This window comes from Papio anubis, chromosome 1, assembly GCF_008728515.1.
Source record: "Papio anubis isolate 15944 chromosome 1, Panubis1.0, whole genome shotgun sequence".
NCBI classification, from domain to species: Eukaryota; Metazoa; Chordata; class Mammalia; order Primates; family Cercopithecidae; genus Papio; species Papio anubis.
Genome location: NC_044976.1, coordinates 52319039 through 52339152, shown reverse-complemented (window position 1 = coordinate 52339152; position 20114 = coordinate 52319039). Strand labels below are relative to the sequence as shown.

At 44.6% G+C, this 20114-nt stretch overlaps 1 protein-coding gene across 14 annotated transcripts in view; it reads left to right on the top strand.

Moving 5' to 3' along the window:
* Positions 1–20114, top strand: part of YIPF1 (Yip1 domain family member 1) — a 47598-nt gene that overhangs the window by 24604 nt on the left and 2880 nt on the right. For 3 of the 14 annotated variants that reach the window (XR_002523619.2, XR_648359.3, XR_648361.3), the window contains 3 exons: positions 5309–5406; positions 10754–10804; positions 13837–14389. Coding sequence is in view for 10 of the 14 variants with exons in the window: in XM_021941835.2 (XP_021797527.2) it covers positions 5309–5398 (90 nt within the window). In the remaining 4 variants the exon portion in view is untranslated. The other 11 variants (XM_031668976.1, XM_031668977.1, XM_009208894.3 and 8 more) reach the window with 6 other exon arrangements.

The window sequence follows — 20114 nt, the reverse complement described above, 5'->3', positions numbered from 1 at the left end:
TGAAATTATGAGAATTTGGCTTTAGTCTTTGGTTTTGCCTAATTTCAGTAATCTGATCAGAATTTGGGGTCTGACCAGAGCAAATAGAGATGGATGAGTGTCTATATACATTTGTTCCTCAGTATTGGGGTTGTGGGGGTATGGTTGGTTCCAGGACCCTCTATGAATACCAAAGCATGGATGCTCAAGTTCCCTATATCAAAATGGTGTACACACATCCTCCTATGTGCTTTACATCATTTCCAGATTACTCATAATACCTAGTGCAATGTAAATGTTATGTAAATAGTTATTATATTGTTTTTTAAAATATGTGTTATTTTTATTGTCATATTGGGTTTTTTTACTTATATATTTTTTAAAAATATTTTTCATCATGGTTGGTTGAGCCTGAGGATGCCGAGCCTGTGGGTGTGGAGGGCTGACTATATAGGGTTAGGGAGCTGGGGTGGGGGATTCTGTTTTTGGATGCCTTTGCTGATTTTCTGCACATACCTAGAAAGATTTTTGAAATTTAAAGTTTTATTTAAATGTAGAAAGTTTAAAGTTTAAATTTAAAGGTAGAAATTAAAAGTTTTAAATTTGAAGGTAGAAAGCTTGAAAATGAAGTCAGATATGGGAAAGTGGAGTTACTTTTAAGGTGAACAACATTTAAAATAGTGTTTGGGTTCATATGTAGATTCTTTTTAGGGAGAGCATGTGCTTTTGAGTCAGATTAGCAGATTGAAGAGCAGCTCTGTCACTCATTGGCTGTGTGAACTTGGAGATGTTATTGTTCCTCTCTGAATCTTAATTTCTTAATCTGTGACATGGGTATATTTCCTGCCACAAGATTGTTCTGAGAGCCAAATAAAATGATATCTATAAAGCACTTAACATGGAACTTGTCCTATAAATGCCCATAAATTAGGTCCCTTTCCTTTGATCCTAAGGAGACATGGTTCTGTGTCTTCTGTATGCATTGTACACAAAATTTGCTGTCCACGGCCTTAACAAGCCCTGTTGCAGGTTTTGAAAAAAAAAATCCGAGTCCAAGAATGTTAAGGTCCCTAATGAAGGAAAGGACATGGCCATGGGAAGGTGTCTTATAGCACTTAGAAAATTGTCCACATGGCAGGTTTCCAAACCCTTGGTCATGTTTTGCAATTTTAGGAGTAAATGTTTCTTTGGCATCATTTGATCTTCAACATTTTTGTGTAGATAACCTGTCTCATTAAATGCATCAATGAGATCCCAATGCTTTATCATTAAACAAGTTTCATAAAAAGTGCCAAGTTGTGAAACACAAACCTAGTTTTCATGCACTTTACATGTGCGTAAGCTTTAAACCCTTGAGGCGGGCCTGTTGGTTTGACTCATGGCAGAATGACACTATTCATTTCTGGCACTTGGAATCTCTGAGTTGATCAGTTAAAATGCTGCCGTGATTCTTCTGGAACTTTTCTGTCTGCTGAAGAACATCCTTTTCATTGTGACCAACTCTCACTGGCATCTCTTGTCCCTCACTGGCATCTCCCGTCTCTCTTCTGAAGTTCTTCCGCTCATGTACATGGCTGAGAAGTTGGTGAGGAGAAGGAGGCAGGAGAGGAAGCATTGCCTTTCTCATTTCTCTAAGGAATAGGAGCAGGGCAGGTTGAGCAGTGGAGCAGGGAGGTATTATGGTTATTATTAAGAACCCATTTCAGGCCAGGCTTGGTGGCTCACGCCCATAATCCCAGCACTTTGGGAGGAAGTCGCAGGCAGATTGCTTGAGCTCAGGAGTTTGAGACCAGCCTGGGCAACATGGTTAAACCCTGTCTTTACCAAAAATATAAAAAAATCAGCCAGGTATGGTGGCATGTGCTTGTAGTCTCAGCTACCAGGGAGGCTGAGGTGTGAGAATCGCTTGAGCCCAGGAGGTGGAGGTTGCAGTGAACTGAGATTGCACCACTGCACCCCAGCCTGGGTGACAGAGCGAGACTTCATCTCAAAAAAAACCAAAAAACAAAAAAAGAACCCATTTCATCTAGTACCTATGGCAGGACCTTTTACCTCCTGTGCCTATTGTTCCGTTTCGGGGCAGAAGGCGCTGAACCCAGCATTTACCTGCCCATCTCGCTGCTCAGGAACTTTCTCAAAGAGAGTATAATTCTGAAGCAGGGAGTGCCCTGGACTGAGAGGTGCTCAGCGCTGCAAACATAGGCAACAGACTTGCTTCTCAGAACCTTGGTTTCCTCATCTGTGAAAGGGATTGTTGTTTTCATGGGGTTTTGTGAGATGCCGTGAGCTGGCTGTGAAAGCCCTCCACATACTGTGAAGTGTTCCTCAGATGCAAAGTCATTAAAGGAGCCTGTGTTGTCAGACGCGGCCAGGGCCAGTATGCTGCTTATTCCTCCACAGCACCCAAGTGAGAGTGGTCCAAGGTCCCACAACTAGTACTGAGGCCAAAGCTGAAGTCTCCCACTCTTAATGACAATGCCCTTCCTTGATGCCTCTCACTGACATCTTCTCATCTCTCCTGAACTTTTTACCCATTACACACCTGGATGAGAAAGCAGTGGAGATGAAGAGGCAGGAGAAGAGGCTGTTCAGTCTGTAAGGGACTCAGAGGAGCAGGACGGGTTGGACTGTGGAGCAGGGAGGTCCTTGTGGGGTGCAGGGCCTCTTCCTGGAGCGGAAGGCACAGTTTTCTCCTTCTGGAGGAAGGGAACCATCCTGTGGTCAGGTGTCTAGCCAGGGGCCTACCATGTCTGGGTTTTGTTCTCCACAGTGACCAGCCCCTCCTTTTTCTTCTGGAGGCGTTGTTTACTGCAGAAGGACTGAGCCAGAAGTTAGGAAACTTGGGTTCCAGTCCCAGCTCCACTACCGCCTGCTTGGGTGATTTCCCTTCTCTGGATTCCTGCCCTCAGTTAGAAACGGGCCAATCGTGCATGCCATGGCAACGTCTTTACTGTTGCAAGGATTGAATGATATATGCAGCATGGAAAATATGATGAGTCATGTAAATGGAAGACATTATTGTTAAGGCAGAGGGAGGAACTGGCAGGGGAGTTATTTGAGCTGAGGGGTACCGGCTGAACCAGACAGCTTGGCTTGCTCACTCTCCCCTGGGGAACACAGATTGGTGTTTTTGCCTTAGTGCAGTGAAGCATATAACAGCCCCACACCTGCCAGGGGCCCCTTGGTGATTGCACATGTAAATGATGTCTAAGTTATACCAGAACACACCTGGCAGGGATGACTAAGGAAGCACCTAGAAGCTGCACCCTTGGTGTATGTTGGGAGATGTACAAGCCTAAGTTTGAGGTGGTTACTGCCGGCTTTTACAAAGAACTGTGCCCTGTCTCTACTCACAGAAAGCCTGCTGATTCAGCTTCGAGGTCTCCATGGTGCCTAGATCTGGACTGGACATAGACTAGGCAACAAATCGCAGGAAGTGGTGGAGAATTAGAAGAGCACAGACTATGGAGATGGACTCAACTGGATTGAAATCCTAGCTCAGACACATAGTTGTCTAGCCTTGGGAAAATTCCATCTGTTTGAGTCTCAGCTTTCTCATCTTTAAAAGGGATAAAATGGCCTGTTATAGCATTTTTTGAGCAGATTAATGATCAAGTATGTGTCTGGTGCACAGTAGGCATTCCCCAAATGATGGCTGTGATTATTATTAAGCATTTGTGGAATTAATGAATCATAGAATTCAAGATTGTTCAAGGAATGGTCCTAAGAGATCATCTTTTCTTTTTCGAGTCAGGGTTTCCCTCTGTCACCCAGGCTGGAGTGCAGCAGTGTGATCTAGGCTCACTGACTAACTCTCTTTCGCTCTCTCTGGGCATCACACGCAATTCTCTGTCCCTCAGCTCTCTCTGAGTAGCTGGAATGACAGCGCATGCGCCACCATCAGCCTGGCTAATTTTTGTATTTTATAGATCAGAAAGCTGAGGCTTTTGCCATGTTGGCTGTGCTGAGTCTTGAACTCCTGGCCTCAAATGATCCACAGTGTGAGCTAATAGCAGAGCCAGGTGTAGAACCTGGGCGTCTTTGCTCATTCTGTCTTACAAGGGTGTCCTGCGGTAACCTGGAAGAAAGACTTTGTTCCTGCATCCTGGGGGCCTGTGGCACAGTGCACCTGTGGGAGAACTGGAGGAGCCCAGCACTAGCACTGCGGCCCTATCCCCCACTTAAGTTAGGGACTCTTCTTTTCTTGCCTCAGAAAACAGCTGCTGGAAGGGTTCCTAGGGAGGAAGCTTCTTAAAAGTAATAGAGTTACTCTGGGAATGGGGCAAACTAGAGGGAGTCTGCAGAGAAAGGCATCATCTGGAAACTTCAGAAAGTTAACACGGAATAGCAACAGATAGGGTAGAGCTCCAGCATGTTGTGTTGGTGCCCCCTTCTGGCTGATAGCAGAGCTGGTGAAAGATGGTTGTTGGCTTTCTAACAGTGTACCTTCCTAAGGGCACTGACCCCAAGGTGGTGTCATGAATATTCAGTGGGCCTTGATATAGTAACAAATTCACCTTTCCTTTGAACAACCAGTATTCAAGGGTAGTGAGATTGGTATTTTCCTGGGCTCAAGTTAGGCTTCGCTCAAGTTAGGCTTCTCTAGACCTTGAGATGGGTGGAAAGATTCTCCTTATGTCTTCCCTCCTCTACCTCCGTCTGACTTTTGACAGCTAAGTTGTAGATGGTGAGTGGAAGCACTTAGCAAACCTTTCGTTTCCCAGCTGAAAAATTTTTAGGGAAAGCATGCCTAGCACTTTCTTTTCAAGGTCTTCGCAGAAAGCCAACTAACTAGTTTAGCAGCAAGCTAATGTAGTTCAGTTCATTCGGTATTGATTGGTTACCTAGTATGCCAGGCCCTGTGCAGGGGTGCTGGTGACACAAAGATGAAGAAGGATGCAGCCTTTGCCCTGGAGGAAAGACTGTATAATGTAGTGATTAAGAGCTTGTGCTTTGGAGTCAGACAGACCTAGCTTTGAGTTCTGGCTTCACCACTCATTAGCCATGTTCACCTGATCAAATGACAGTCTCTCTGAGTCTTAGTTTCTTTATCTGTCTAATGAGGATAATCCTAACAACCTCATCGGGTTATTAAGAGTAAGTCATGTAATATAGTAAGTGCTCAATACATGGTAGCTAAATTTTTAAAAGTACTCACAATTTAGTGAGACAAAGGTAAACAGATGGTTGTAGTTTAGTGTGATGACAAATATGGTGGGAAGAACTTAGGGACCGTGAGAGCCCAGAAGTACTGTTAGCATGGACTCTAAAAAATACTTACCCGGACCATTGTCTTTTTAACTCCCTGCTGGGTCTTTGTTTCCCACAGGCATACTTTTTTGATGCACCAGAGATGGACCATCTCCCAACAACTACAGCTACTCTGAACCAAACAGTTGCTGCAGCCAAGTCCAGCTAATGAGGAAAGTAAGAGATTCTATTTTTATTTTGCTGTGTGGTGCCATAAAACATGGGCAGGTGTATCAATTCTGTTACTGTTAGCTTTAAGCACAGAGGGCCAGACCCTTTTATCCTTCTGCCAGTTCAGTGTGGGTTTGTGCATGTGCATGTCTGTGTTTCTGTGTTCCTCTTATTGAAGGCCTCTATTTTGAAATCCACATGATACTGGCTTTATACAGTTGGATAACATGAGCTGTTAGGTTCTTCTGTAAGAGGAGCTCCTGCCTTTGGTCCCAGCAGAGAGGACTCTCTTCTCCTCCCTGAACCCTTTCCTAGAGCACAATATGGGTTTGTTCCATTTTATAACAATCCTGGTGATTTTTTTCTTTTTCTTTCTTTTCTTTTCTTTTTTTTTTTTTTTTTTTGAGACAGAGTTTCGCTGTTGTTGCCCAGGCTGGAGTGCAATGGCATGATCTCAGCTCACTGCAGCCTCCATCTCCTGGGTTCAGGTGATTCTTCTGCCTCAGCCTCCTGAGTAGCTGAGATTACAGGTGCGTGCCACTAGCGCCTGGCTAATTTTTATATTTTTAGTAGAGATGGGATTTCACCATGTTGGCCAGGCTGGTCTTGAACTCCTGACCTCAGGTGATCCACCTGCCTTGGCCCCCCAAAGTGCTGGTATTACAGGTGTGAGCCACCGTGCCCGGCCATTTGTCTGGTCCTATCATTTATCTGGTGATCCCATTACACTTTGTATTAAGCATCACTGTCATGGTGCTTGAAACACTAATGGCTGACTAACCATGTGTCCGTCTGCCTATTCATTCATTTGTTCAGCTATTTATTCATTCATTTGTCCACTGTATACTACAGTGTTTCCCCAGTTAGACTGAGCTCCACAAGAACAAGGAATGGTGTTACTCTGTATCTTCATTGCCTACCACATAACCTAGTATACAGAGGGCACTCAGTAAATGTTTGTGGCAAGTATAAATGAAGCACACTCTGCACATGATCTTGCTGCAGGCCAAGAACCTTTACTTTGCTTTGTAATCACAGACTGTCCTTTCTGCCCAAGCTGCTCTCTCCCAGAGCCACGAGATATGTGCAAAAACCAGGGGCTTAGAATTAAATAAAATTACAATTTAATCCCAGGCTGGCTGTGGTGGCTCACGCCTGTAATCCCAGCACTCTGGGAGGCCAAGGCAAGCAAATCACTTGAGCTCAGGAGTTTGAGACCAACCTGGGCAATATAGCAAAACCCCATTTCTACAAACAATACAAAAAATTAGCTGGTCTTGGTGGCATGGTCCTGTAGTCCCAGCTAGTTGGGAGGCTGGGGTTGGAGGATCACTTGCACCTGGGAGATGGAGGTTAAAGTGAGCTGTGATTGCTCCACTGCAGTCTAGCCTGGGTGATAGAGAGAGAACCTGTCTCTAATAATAATAATGATAAATCCCAGCCCTACCATGTACTATCAATGTGCCTCGGGTAAGGGGCTTATAACTCTTTGAGCCTCAGCTAACTTGTCTTTGAAATAAGAATGACACAACCTATATAAGATTGTAGTGAAGGTTGGAGATCATTTTTATAAAAGCTCCTGGCACATAGTTAAGGTGCTCAGCAATAAAATCAAAGCTACTACCCCTCTCAGAGTGCATCAGTAGTTTGTGTTCGGTGGCTCCCACTGACTTTACCTTGATCCTTTTTTCCTTTTGTAAAACAAATGGAGATTTTCCCTCTTAGCTGAGGAATCCAGGTTGTAGGCCCTGCAGGTTGACTAGATATGACTGGTCAAATGCTTCCAGTTCCTTGATGGTAAGACAGTCACCCTGGCCAGTAGAATGACTGGGGAACTATTGTAAAATGTCATAGTCTACCACTTTTGCCTCTTTCTCTCTTCTCATGAGTATGCGATGTTAGAATCAAAGGAGGTCAGGCCGGGCACGGTGGCTCACACCTGTAATCTCAGCACTTTGGGAGGCCAAGGTGGGTGAATCACGAGGTCAGGAGATCGAGACCATCCTGGCTAACAGGATGAAACCCCATCTCTACTAAAAATACAAAAAGAATTAGCCGGGCGTGGTGACAGGCACTTGTAGTCCCAGCTACTCAGGAGACTGAGGCAGGAGAATGGCATGAACCTGGGAGGCAGAGCTTGCAGTGAGCCGAGATTGAGCCACTGCACTCCAGCCTGGGCGACAGAGCGAGACTACATCTCAAAAAAATAAATAAATAAATAAAAATAAATAAAAAATAAAAGAATCAAAGAAGGTGAGAGCCCTTGTACACATTAAATAGCATGGGCTTCCCTCCTCATTTTACAATAAGGGAGCTGAGGCTGAGAGAGGACAGTGCCTTACCCAAGGCCACCCCAGAGTTCTGGGGCAAACTAACATGTGTCTATCACATTCCATTTGACAAACCACTTTTTTTTTTTTTTTTTTTTTGAGATGGAGTCTCACTCTGTCGCCCAGGCTGGAGTGCTTGGTGCAGTCTTGGCCCACTGCAACCTCTGACTCCCAGGTTCAAGCAATTCTCCTGCCTCAGCCTCCCAAGTAGCTGGGATTACAGGCATCCACCACCACGCCTGGCTAATGTTTTGTATTTTTAGTAGAGACAGGGTTTCACTGTGTTGGCCAGGCTGGTCTCGAACTCCTGACCTTGTGATCCACCCACCTCAACCTCCCACAGTGCTGGGATTACAGGTGTGAGCCACCGCACCCGGCCTGACAAAACACTTTCTAGTTTATTCTTTCATTAGCCACTCTTACCCGCCCTATTGACCACATTTTATGTATAGATGAGAAGGCTGGGCTTAGTAAATCTGGGTTGACTAAGATCACCTATCTCTTAGAGGCAGAGCTGGGACTCATATCTAAGTCTTGGGGAGCCAATTTTTGAGGTTTTTCACTTTCCCATTTTTTAGACAAATGTTCTTTTTATCACTAAAATGCAGGTTCTTAACAGCCTTTGGCTGTTTGATGGAGCCTTCCTCTGCGCGTCTAAAGGTGTTTAGTAGCAGTCTCCACACTCCTTTGATTGCATGTCTTATCAGCTGAGAGTTTGCGTGCTGTGTTGATTATCTATTGCTGCCCAGTGGCATTACCACAATACACATTCTCACAGTTTCTGTGGGGCAGGACTCTGGGGATAGCTTAGATTGCTCCTCTGCTTCAGATTCTCTCCCAAGGCTGCGGTCAAAATGTTGGCCAGGGCTGGTGTCTCACCTGAAATCTAGACTGGGAAAATATCTGCTTCCCAACTCACAAGGTTGCTGGCAGAATTCTATTCCTGTGGCTTTGTAGAATGAGGACCTTCTTGCTGACGGTCATTTGGAGACCACCCTCAGTTCCTTGCCACGTGGGCCTCTCTGTATGATCACTCACTTCATCAAAACCATAAAGGGAGAGAGAGGCAATCGAGTCTGATAGTGAAATGGAAGTTGCTGTCCTATATAATGTAAATATAGAAGAGATGGTCATCACCTTTGCCATCTTCTATTGACTCGAAGCAAGTCACAGGTCTTGCCTACCTTCTAGGGGAGCGAATTACACAAAGGCATGAATGCCTGGAGACAGGCAGGGATCATTGGAGGCCATTTTAGATTCTTGTACACAAGCATAAACTAGTGATATGTGTATATTTGAAGTATTTGCATATACTGTTGTCAATCCATATAGGAACTATTAAAGCTTTAAATGCCATAGCCAAGTTGTCAGTGTAGCATTATAGGGTCAAGAAGGGTGGGACTCAGTTGGAGTTGGCCGGGAGGGAAGCGTCAGAGAGGGGCTCTTGTTTGAACTGGGTCACGAAGGTTGAGCACAGTCAGTTAGCTGTTCTGGAAAAAGCAGTCTGTTTCCCATGGCTTTTGGGAAGGTGAAGACCTAGGCTGTACAGGGGAACATGATAACACGATGTGGACTCACATCACTGAGAACAAGACAATTCGAGCCCAGCTGGAGAGGGACAGAGGTAGAGAACGCAACGGCAACAGTTTCCTGGGTCTCTCTTTTGGCCCAAAGTACCTGACATCGCCATGTTGAGGTCTCTCTCAACCTGGCCCTGAGCTAGGACTTAAGTTACTTCATTTCATTTTGGTTGTAAAGGCCTTCAGAGAGTCAGAGCAGCATCTGAGAAGAGCCTGGCCCTCAGGGCCCTTGAAGACTTCACAGACTGGTGTACACAGATTTGACACCTCTGCGCTTTGCTCAGATCTATAACGTGGGTGTTAGTGTCTCCATTTGGGTGTCAAGTCTCCAAATGAGATAGTGATTAACAGCTTCTTTGCAACCTCCCTGGCAGAAGCATCAATTGCTTCTGAGAGACTGTCCAGAGCCCTGAATGCTGCTGATTTATGAGCTGGCTGTGCCTTCTACTGTCATCTCTGGACTCCCAGCTTTCACTGAAAAATAAAGGTTTCCTTCTAATCTCACCAGTAACCTACCTTCCCTGTGTAAATCTGTGTATTGGAAAACTTAGCTTAGGGCACATTCCCAGGAGAGCATTGGAAGGCTTAGGTTAGAACACATTCTAGGGAGAACCCCTTCTCTCCCTGGAACCTCAGGATCATAGGGGAGCTTCCAGTTACAGTCATGCATTGCTCAATGACGGGATACATTCTGAGACATGTGTCATTAGGCAATTTCATCATTGTGCAAATATCATAGAATATACTTAAACCTAGATGGTATAGCTGACAACACACTTATGTGGGATAGCCTATTGCTCCTAGGCTACAAACCTGTGTGGCATGTTACTATACTGGATACAGCAGGCAGTTGTAACACAATCGTAAGTGTTTGTGTATCTAAACATAGAAAAGGTACAGTAAAAATATGATGTGATCTTATGGGACCACTATTGTATATGTGGTCTGTTGTCAACTGAAACATCATTATGCAGTGTGGGACTGTACTTGTAATCAGCATGCTACCCCTACGTAAGTTACTGAAATAATATAAAGAATATCTGGCTTCCATCCTTCCTTCTTCATTAACTTTTCACCTGAGGGCAGTGCTATGTCTTCTCTGAGCCAAGACCCTGGTAGAGCCTGGAAACTGTACCTGGGAAGCCCTGCTTTGGCTTGAGGGATGGAGTATCTGAAGGGCAGCATCCAGATTGGGGCGAGCTTTTGAGGGGCACTGACAGGTGGGGCTGTGCAGAGGAGGGCCATCAGCAGATTATCATATCGCAGTGTGATCAGGGCTTTAATTAATGATGCAGAGAGGGCTTCTGGAGAGTCCTGTGTCATTAAACCCTCCTGACTGGATACACAGGGTTTGTATGCTGGTATCCTTTCAGTCACTCACGTTGTCAAGAGTGTGCATTTCACAAGCCTTGTCTACTTGGCAATTTCCTGTTTATTTTTCAGGACTCTATTCAGATACCCTCTGCTTGCTGAAGTTTTTCTTGACTTCTCCAGGTAGTATTACTTATTTTCTTTTCTGTGCTCTTCTACAGCTCTCGTATGTTCTTTTATTATGGCAGTTTGCTTATTCACTGTAACTTCATAGACTGAGAGTTCCTTGAGGGCAGAACTTTATTTACCAATATAGCCCCCTAGCACCCAGCAGACACTCGGAGAAAGCTTCATTTGAACAAGTTGTTAGGCCTATCATATAGCATCAAAACTTTCCTGGGTTTATGTGGCAGGTTACTTGGGAAATCTTTACTTGTTCATTCATTGAAATTCTACTGTGTGCTGGTGAACGATGGAGATCGGTCCTTACCCTCCCAGATTCTATACTCCAGTTTTACATCTCATGTGCCACACAGACTAGAAGGCCCTTTTACATTGAAGAGAGAATCATGATTATAGGAACTTCTGTTTGGAACATCCCAGATCAGACAGTGGTGACATTGGAAGGCTTGGCTGCAGGGCTGAGCCGAGGAAAGGGACAGAGAATGCCCATGCCATAGTGTAGCCACCCAAGATGGGAGCCAAAAGTGGTCAAGAGTCAGGTCTTAGGCCAAGAGGTGGTAGAGGCAATCTTCAAGAGATAAGGAAGTGCTGGCTGATGGTGACACTGGGGACCAAGTTTGGCACAAAGGACAATAGCGTCTTACTTTTCTCCCTCTGGCCTAAGTGCCAAGAATTCCCAACATCTTTGCTTCCGGCCCCCCATTAAAAGTTGGCAGCAGGAGAAGGAAATTTCTTTTTTCTTTTCTTTTTTTCAGACAGTCTCACTCTGTTGCCCAAGCTGGAGGACAGTGGTGCATTCTCGGCTCACTGCAACCTCCACCTCCCAGGTTCAAGTGATTCTCATACCTCAGCCTCCCGAGTAGCTGGGATTACAGGAATGCATCATCATGCCTGGCTAATTTTTTTGTATTTTTGGTAGAGATGGCATTTTGCCATGTTGGCCAGGCTGGCCTCTAACTCCTGGCCTCAAGTGATCTGCCTGCCTCGGCCTCCCAAAGTGCTGGGATTACAGGCATGAGTCCCCATGCCCGCCTGAGAAGGGAATTTTCTAGTCTTCAAATTCTTCCCTAGTTTTGACATTAATTTGGAATAGACAGCCAGAAAGATGAGAGAAAAACAGAGTACATATCTATGCAAATAAAATCTTGAGTGCTTGCTCTGTGGGCCCGTTTGTCCCTGCCGTTACTTAGCATTTCAGAACCCAAGTTGATGGTTACTAAAAGGCTGATCAGGGCTTTAGGTTCTTTCACGCCTGCAAATTACAGTGTCTGACCTTCTCCAGCCACTTTTTACAGATATTTCGTTAGCAATGTTTCTCTTTTCTTGAGCCGGTAGACTTGGGCAGATAGCCCTTGCCTCAGCCTCACCTTCGTGGTATCATCAAACGCTGACATCTGAATGTGGTATTGCCCTGTTGATGTCTCCAGGAAGGCCTAGCTCATTCTCCCAAGTGGAAGGCTATGCATTAGGAACTTATTCTCCAACATACTCCTTAGTCTCCCCTGGATTTAACTCTCTCTCTGGCCCCTCTTTCCAAGTTTCTGTCTCTTGCAAATCCCCAGCTAGGTATTCCAACAGTTGCCTCTAATTCATTACATTCCAAGCTGTACTCATCCCCCACTACAACCAGATCCTCCTCATGTTTTTCTGTCTCAGGGAATGGCACCATCATTTATATTGTCCCTGACTGCAGAGCAGGTTAGATTCTTTATTACACCCTCGCCTGGCAAGTTAAGATTGTAATTAAGGCCGGGCATGGTGGCTCACGCCTGTAATCCCAGCACTTTGGGAGGCTGAGGCGGCGGATCATGAGGTCAGGAGATCGAGACCATCCTGGCTAACACAGTGAAACCTCATCTCTACTAAAAATACAAAAAATTAGCCAGGCGTGGTGGCAGGTGCCTGTCGTCCCAGCTACTCAAGAGGCTGAGGCAGGAGAATGGCGTGAACCCGGGAGGTGGAGCTTGCAGTGAGCCGAGATCACGCCACTGCCCTCCAACCTGGGCAACAGAGCGAGACTCTGTCTCAAAAAAAAAAAAAAAAATTGTAATTAAATAAATAATATTTTCTATATTTGTTTGCCTGCCCTGTTGCTTCTCTTGGTAGACTGGTTCCTCGACAGTTGGGACCGTGTCTGTCTTGTTCATCACCATACCCAGTACCTGGCACATGGGTCCTCAATATTTGTTGGATTAATTAAGAAATCCATCCAGTCACCCAAGATAGAAACCTCAGCATCAAAGTAGATTGTAGATTTCCCCCACTCACCTTCCACATAGTATCAGTCAGCAAGACTTGTCTTTTCTACCTCTGAAGTATTTCTCGTCTCTGTCCTGTCGTTACCATACCTAGCCTTCAGGACCGATCATTTCGTATTTGAACTGTAGCAGTAACATGATGGCTTTCTCTACTTCTTTTCTTTTTCTCCTTCCAGTTCATCCTATACACAGCCACAGGGGTCTTTGAAAATTTATAATTCTGACCACGCCTTTAACTATGTCACTTCCCTACTTAGAAACTTTTTTTTGGTCCCCTATTGCCCAAAGAACAAACTTGAAACCCCTGTATTGCCACAATCTATCCCTGATTTATTTGACCTGCCTCATATCCTGCCATTATCTCCTGTATAACTTTCCATTTCAACTACCATGGTTTTCCAGGTCCCAGATCTTTAAGTCCCTCCATATCCACTCTTACCTTTTCTCCTCTAGTGCTTAACACAGTGCTGTCATGGAGAAGAGAGAGAGAGAAGGATGGGCAAAGGTAGCTTTGGGATCTGGCTTGGAGAGAGTCACTGGGTTTCCAAGGAAATAGAAGAAAACTTTTTAAAGCATCATCTTTCTTCCAACAGTAAGCTCTACTTTGAGCATCAAAATCAGACTCAAGGCTCAAGATTTGGGGAATTGGTGGCAGCAGACTGCTCTGGTGTTGGAGTTATACCTCTAAACATACATGAATATCCTTTTCTACAATGTGGCTCTTTCCTTTTGTGGGGGTTCTTTATCTTGAAAGTGTCCCGTTTTGTTTTTCAGTTCTCTTTTGTTTTTTGGAGCATGGTTCTTTGGGAAGTGGCATCCACTGCAGGAAAGCAGAATGAGCAGAGCCAGCAGAACTGATAGAGTGGCACAAACTCCCAGTGTCTGGATGGGGCCATACTGGTGCCTAATCACCCATTTAACAAGCAGAAATTAAATGTTGCTCAGCACATGTGTCTTTCAGCTCTTCTTTTTCACACATGGATGGTCATTGTGAGCATGCGCTGATTGGACTGAAATGCTGGGGAATGGGTTAGGCATGCTCAGTGTCGTCCCTTTGCCACCCACAGTCAAATGACATGCTTCACTGTGGTACCTTAATACCCAAAACAGACCCATGCTAAATTCTGATGTCCTCTCTCTGAATTATGTACAGACTACCTGGGGGATCCTCTTCTCTCCAAATGCTAGCCATCCTGAAGTAACCGAACAGTAGAAACTTTGGTGGAGATTAACCGGGAGCTTGAAAATTTGTCTTTGGTAACCTGATACTGGACAGCTGAACTGAATGGTTGCAAAATAAATACCTCACATGATGTCTGTGACTGCATTTTGTGACTTTGACCTTAAATTTTTCCTTGATGGGTTGTCTGTACTGGAGGCTGCTGGGAATCGGATTGAATGTGCTCGGTGTTATGATGTGTGGGTTAAAACGGGACATCTGAATGTTTCCTCCTGTAAGAATGGAGTATCAGTTTTAAAGAACACATTTGGCCAGAAGTTGTGGCTCACGCCTGTAATCCCAGCACTTTGGGAGGCTAAGGTGGGTAGATTGCTTGAGCCCAAGAGTTGAGACCAGCCTGGGCAACATGGTGAAACCCAGTCTCTACCAAAAAAAAAATACAAAAAGTTAGCTGGGCATAGTGGCGCATGCCTGTAGTCCCAGCTACTCGAGAGGCTAAGGTGGGAGGTTTGCCAAGGTGATGTTAAGCATCCTCAAGAAGCTGAGCCCAGAGGTTGAGGCTGCAGTGAGCCCCTCCCACCTAGGTGACAAAGTGACACCTTTTCTTTAAAAAAAAAAAAAAAAGCTCATTTACATCCCATTTTGACAAATTTCAGAAAATTCTCTTAGGGCACTTTGAGTATCTGGCACTTTGACTTCTTGGCTAGTGTGCATTAAAGAGAGAAACCAGTGACACTGCAAAGATAGCTTTAACATACTTTTTGTTCAAAATGCCTATGATCTGGGAGGCTGAGCTTCTGATGGTCAGGATTGCTGATCCCCTACTGTTTCTGTTGTTCTCTGTATTAGTCTGTTTGCATGCTGCTGATAAAGACATACCCAAGACTGGGAAGAAAAAGAGGTTTAATTGGACTTACAGTTCCACATGGCTGTGGAGGCCTCAGGATCATGGCAGGAGGCAAAAGGCACTTCTTACATGGTGGTGGCAAGAGAAAATGAGGAGGATGCAAAAGCGGAAATCCTGATAAAACCATCAGATCTCGTGAGACTTACTCACTATCATGAGAAGAGTATGGGGGAAACCACCCCCATGATTCAAATTATTTCTCACCAGGTCCCTACCACAACATGTGGAAATTATGGGAGTACAATTCAAGATGAGATTTGGGTGGGGACACAGAGCCAAACCATATCATGCTCTTCCAGACAGAGTTCCCTATGTATTTCTGAGATAGCTACAAAGACACATTTGGACTTAAAAGGTTGACCATGCAGGTAAAGGAAGACACACAAATTAGGCTATAAGGAGCTTAACATCACCTTGGCAAACCTCCCATCAGATGCTGAATATATTCTGAGCACCTACTCTGTGCTGGGTAGTATTGTAGGTACTGAGGCTAGAACAGTGAACAGAACAGACAAGCTCCCTGTTCTGGATCTCACAGTCCAGTGATCACTGCTCAGTGGCTGCCGGCGTCCGGCTTTCTCCAGGCAACGTTTCCTCCTTCAGTGGCCTGTTCTGTCAGAAGTGCCTCTGCAGCCATCACTGGGTGGTCTTAGCTCTGCCCTTGGGCCTAACAAAACAAGTCTGAGCCTTATTCCCTTCAGATATTTGAAGACAGCTGTTTTGTGTCCCCCCGCTTGAGTCTTCTAGGTTTTTTTTTTCTTTTTTTTTTGTCTTGCTCTGTCTCTTACGCTGGAGTGCAGTGGAGCCATCATAGTCCATGGGCTCAAACCCCTGGGCTCAAGGGATCCTCCCACCTCAGCTTCCCAAGTTGCTAGGACTACAAGCTCCTAAGTACTTTTAAGTTGGTATCACTGATCAATTTTTCCAAAAATATGTTTAGAGATTCTATAATAAAGTGGCCAGGATTTAATTTTTGAGTAAGGATTTTAGACACAGCATTGTCAGCACCATTATCTTTATAGAAGAAAGGACGTTATAATATCAAATAATCTGGAAGGGCAATATCACTAAAAACTTGATAAGTTTAGCTTTATGAAAAACTGTTAATTTTTTCTCGCCTAGCCAAGACCAGTGAAAGTTTCATGAACCAACCAGCACCACCATTTGGGAGCCACTGCCCTTGGGACCTCCATGCAGCTCTTACAAATTACATTCAGCTGTAAAAGAACCCTGAGAAGCAGTAGCTTAAATAAATTTACCATTTTGTCTTTCCTATGTAAATAGAAATTTAGAGATAGTCTGAGGTTAACATGGCTGCTCCATGATGCCATCTCTTTTTATTTTTCTTCTGCCCAGCAGTCCTTAGCATGAATTTGTCATCTACTCCCAAGATGCCTGTCTTACCTCCAGCAAAGAGTAGGTGGTATGGTATGTGGCTCTAGGCCAAAAGTCTGTGCCTGATCTTTCAGGCCTGACAAGAGCCTTACCCAACAGGCCTCTTGGGAAAAGCTGCCTGCCCACACCAGACTGGGTGCCCAGTGAGTGCCACGTGTCTCTGAAGGGACTACAGTCAAGGATACTTTTATGCATATTTGCGTTTCATGCCCAGGGTCCTCCATTTGGATGCCTCCTAGCCGTAGCCTTTTTCAGGTGCCTCTGCAGAGACCGATTTATCTGTAGGGGACCGGGGAACTTGAAGATATTTTTTTCACTCCCAAGGCTCAGTACTTTCCTACTCCTAGCTCTTCCCCCTCTTCCTCCTCTCAGCCCCCAGGCCTGTGAAATGGCAGGAGCCTTTTGTTTAGGGATCAGTTGGCAGTGAGACCATCCCCACGTTTGCGCTGATCCACTTGACCGTTGCCTGGCACTGGTCCATGGTGGGAAATGGAACATTAGGGGAGCCAGTGCTTTCTCCTGGTTAGCCTCTTGCTTATACCATCACAGTAAGTGATGAAAGGCTTGCTGTTACTTCATTTTCACTTGTCTTAACTCTACTCCAAGTCTTGGCAGCTCAGCTGTTTCCAGCTCAACTCAGATCTCGACAGGCAGCAGGAAGGGAAAGGGTAAAAGAGGGTTGGCCAGTGGAGTTGGCCTGCCTTGTAATGAGCTTTCTCCAGAGAAAAAGGTCATGTCTTATTGGTTAGAACTGTATCCCATGGTTACCCCTAGCTACAAGGGAGGCTGGGAAATGCTCTTTAGCTGGGCACACTGTCACCCTGAATGAACCAGAATGCTGTTGGTAAGGAAGGAAGAGAGAATGGGTTTTAGACAGATAACTAGTACATCTTGGAGCTCCTACTTTTACAAAAGTTGATGGTGGTTTGTCCATTATCAGGTTGATTTAATTGGTTGGTATCATACAAAGAATTGAGAGAAATGATTTTTGGGAAATTGGCAGTGGCACTAGTATACTTTTTGAAGCTCTCTGAATTCTCTCATAAAAACAGGGCATCTGGGATAGCAAAATCAAAAACAAATCGGCATCTACAACAAAAGGTGAAAAGGTATCCGCACAAACACAAAAATTCAAGCAGAGAGAATCTTCTGGCAGTGCCAAGACTTACACGGTATCAGCATTTTTATAGAAAGAAGCACAGGAAAGCAACAGAGTGTCTGCGAAATTGGAAAATAAGAGCACTCCAAAACAGCCTATAGGTACTCCCTGGAAAGTGTAATGGGCTAATAGGAGAACAGCAGCTGGAACTGGAGTTTCGTAATACCCAGTGTGCAGCACATGCATGCAAGGGATCCGCAGCAAGGTCTGAAGAAGCTGGAGCAACCAGGCACCAGAAAGCAAAACGCAAACAGAGCAGGCCAGTGATATTTGGGGCAAAGGAAAGAGAAGTCCAGATGAGAGTCGGGGAGGGGAACAGAGCAATGTCAGAAAGATGAAGCTGCATTTTTGAACATGTCATGAAAACAGAAAAGGAAGCTGTAAAGCCTTGAATTTAGAGAAGCTATTCTGCCTCACCTCTTCCTCCTAAATGTTCAGGAAAACTAATTTCACGTAAGAAAGAGTAACAGAAAGGATCACAGTCAAATCTTGTAATGAAGTTATTGTGTGAAAAATGAGAACAAGGAGCAGAATAACATCCCTAATGGTAATGAAAGCATTCCAGACAGTCATGCCCACAAAACCAGATAAAAGCCATAACTTAATGTTTTAAAATGAGCTAAAATAAGAAAATGGTACAGGATATGAAAGAAAATCACTAATCAGAATTATAAGGCAGAAATTAGGTAATAGTACTCAGGAAAGAATTGGAAAGAAAAGAGAAAACTCATTTCACAAATGAAGGCTGAATTATAATAGAAGGGATATTAGAGTGAATAAGCACAATAGATAATGCTTTAGGGAATACAAAGTGAAAAAGGAGGAAAACAGATTAAATTCCAGAATGAATAAAGAGAAATCAAAGAACTTAAGAAAAAGCGACCAATATGGGCCAGGCGCAGTGACTCACACCTGTAATCCCAGCACTTTGGGTGACTGAGGCGGGTGGATCACCTGAGGTCAGGAGTTCAAGACCAGCCTGGCCAACATGGCGAAAACCTGTCTCTACTAAAAATACAAAAATTAGCTAGGTGTGGTGGCGGGCGCCTGTAATCCCAGCTACGTGGGGGGCTGAGGCAGGAGAATAACTTGTACCCGGGAGACAGAGGTTGCAGCGAGCTGAGATCGCACCACTGCACTCCAGCCTAGGCTACAGATCAGGACTCCATCTCAAAAAAAAAAAAAAAAAAAGAAAGAAAGAAAAAGTGACCAATATGGAAGATAGGCAGAGAAGATCTAAAGATTTATTATAGATGTCCAAAGAAAAAACAAAAGCAATGGAGAAGAATACACTTTAAAAAAACTGTAATTAAAATTTTCTGGAATAAAAGACTACATATAAAACAGGCACACTCATACCTGGGGAGATCAACACAGAAGATCAACACTGAGACATAGTTGGTGACACTGATTTATGTCCAAAGACAGTGGTAACATATCTAAGATACCCAAAGAAAGAAAATATGAGCTAAGGGTTTTATATCTAACCAAACTGGCCACAGACAAGACGTTATGAACGTGGAAGAACACAGGGAATATTCCCATGAGACCTTTCTGAGGTATCTTCTAGAGAACGTACTTCAGACAACCAAAATGACTGGTAAGACATTGAAATAGCAGGTGGTGAGCACTAAATATGTGTTCACCTGTAGAACTAAGAGTAAATAATGCTTATGAGGGAGAAAATAGAGTTTATAATGGTTATGTGCCCTTAAAAGAATCTACAGTATAACTAAAAAAAGAAGAAGGAGAATGGGGAGAGCATGTTTAAAGCAGAATAAGCCTGCTGGTTGCCTTATAGATATAGCAAAAGAACTTTGCTTCAAATCACCTGCTGGAGGAGAAGAAGGGGAGGAGGTAGAAGTTACTAAATAATGTCTATGTTGTTCATAAGAGGAAAACAGTAGACAATCATTACCTCTCTCCCAAACAGAGGGGATAAAAGATGTTATAGATAGGAAATGAGGCTGGGTGCAGTGGCTCACACCTGTAATACCAGCACTTTGGGAGGCCAAGGCGGGCAGATCACCTGAGGTCAGGAGTTCAAGACTAGCCTGGCCAATATGGTGAAACCCCGTCCCTACTAAAAATACAAAAATTAGCCAGGTATGGTGGTGTGTACCTGTAATCCCAGCTACTTGGGAGGCTGAGGCAGGAGAATCGCTTGAACCCAGGAGGCAGAGGTCGCAATTGAGCTGAGATGGAGCCACTGCACTCCAGCCTGGGTGACACAGCAAGACTCCGTCTCAGAAAAGAAAAAAAAAAAGGCCGGGCGCGGTGGCTCAAGCCTGTAATCCCAGCACTTTGGGAGGCCGAGACGGGCGGATCACGAGATGAGGAGATCGAGACCATCCTGGCTAACCCGGTGAAACCCCGTCTCTGCTAAAAAATACAAAAAACTAGCCGGGCGA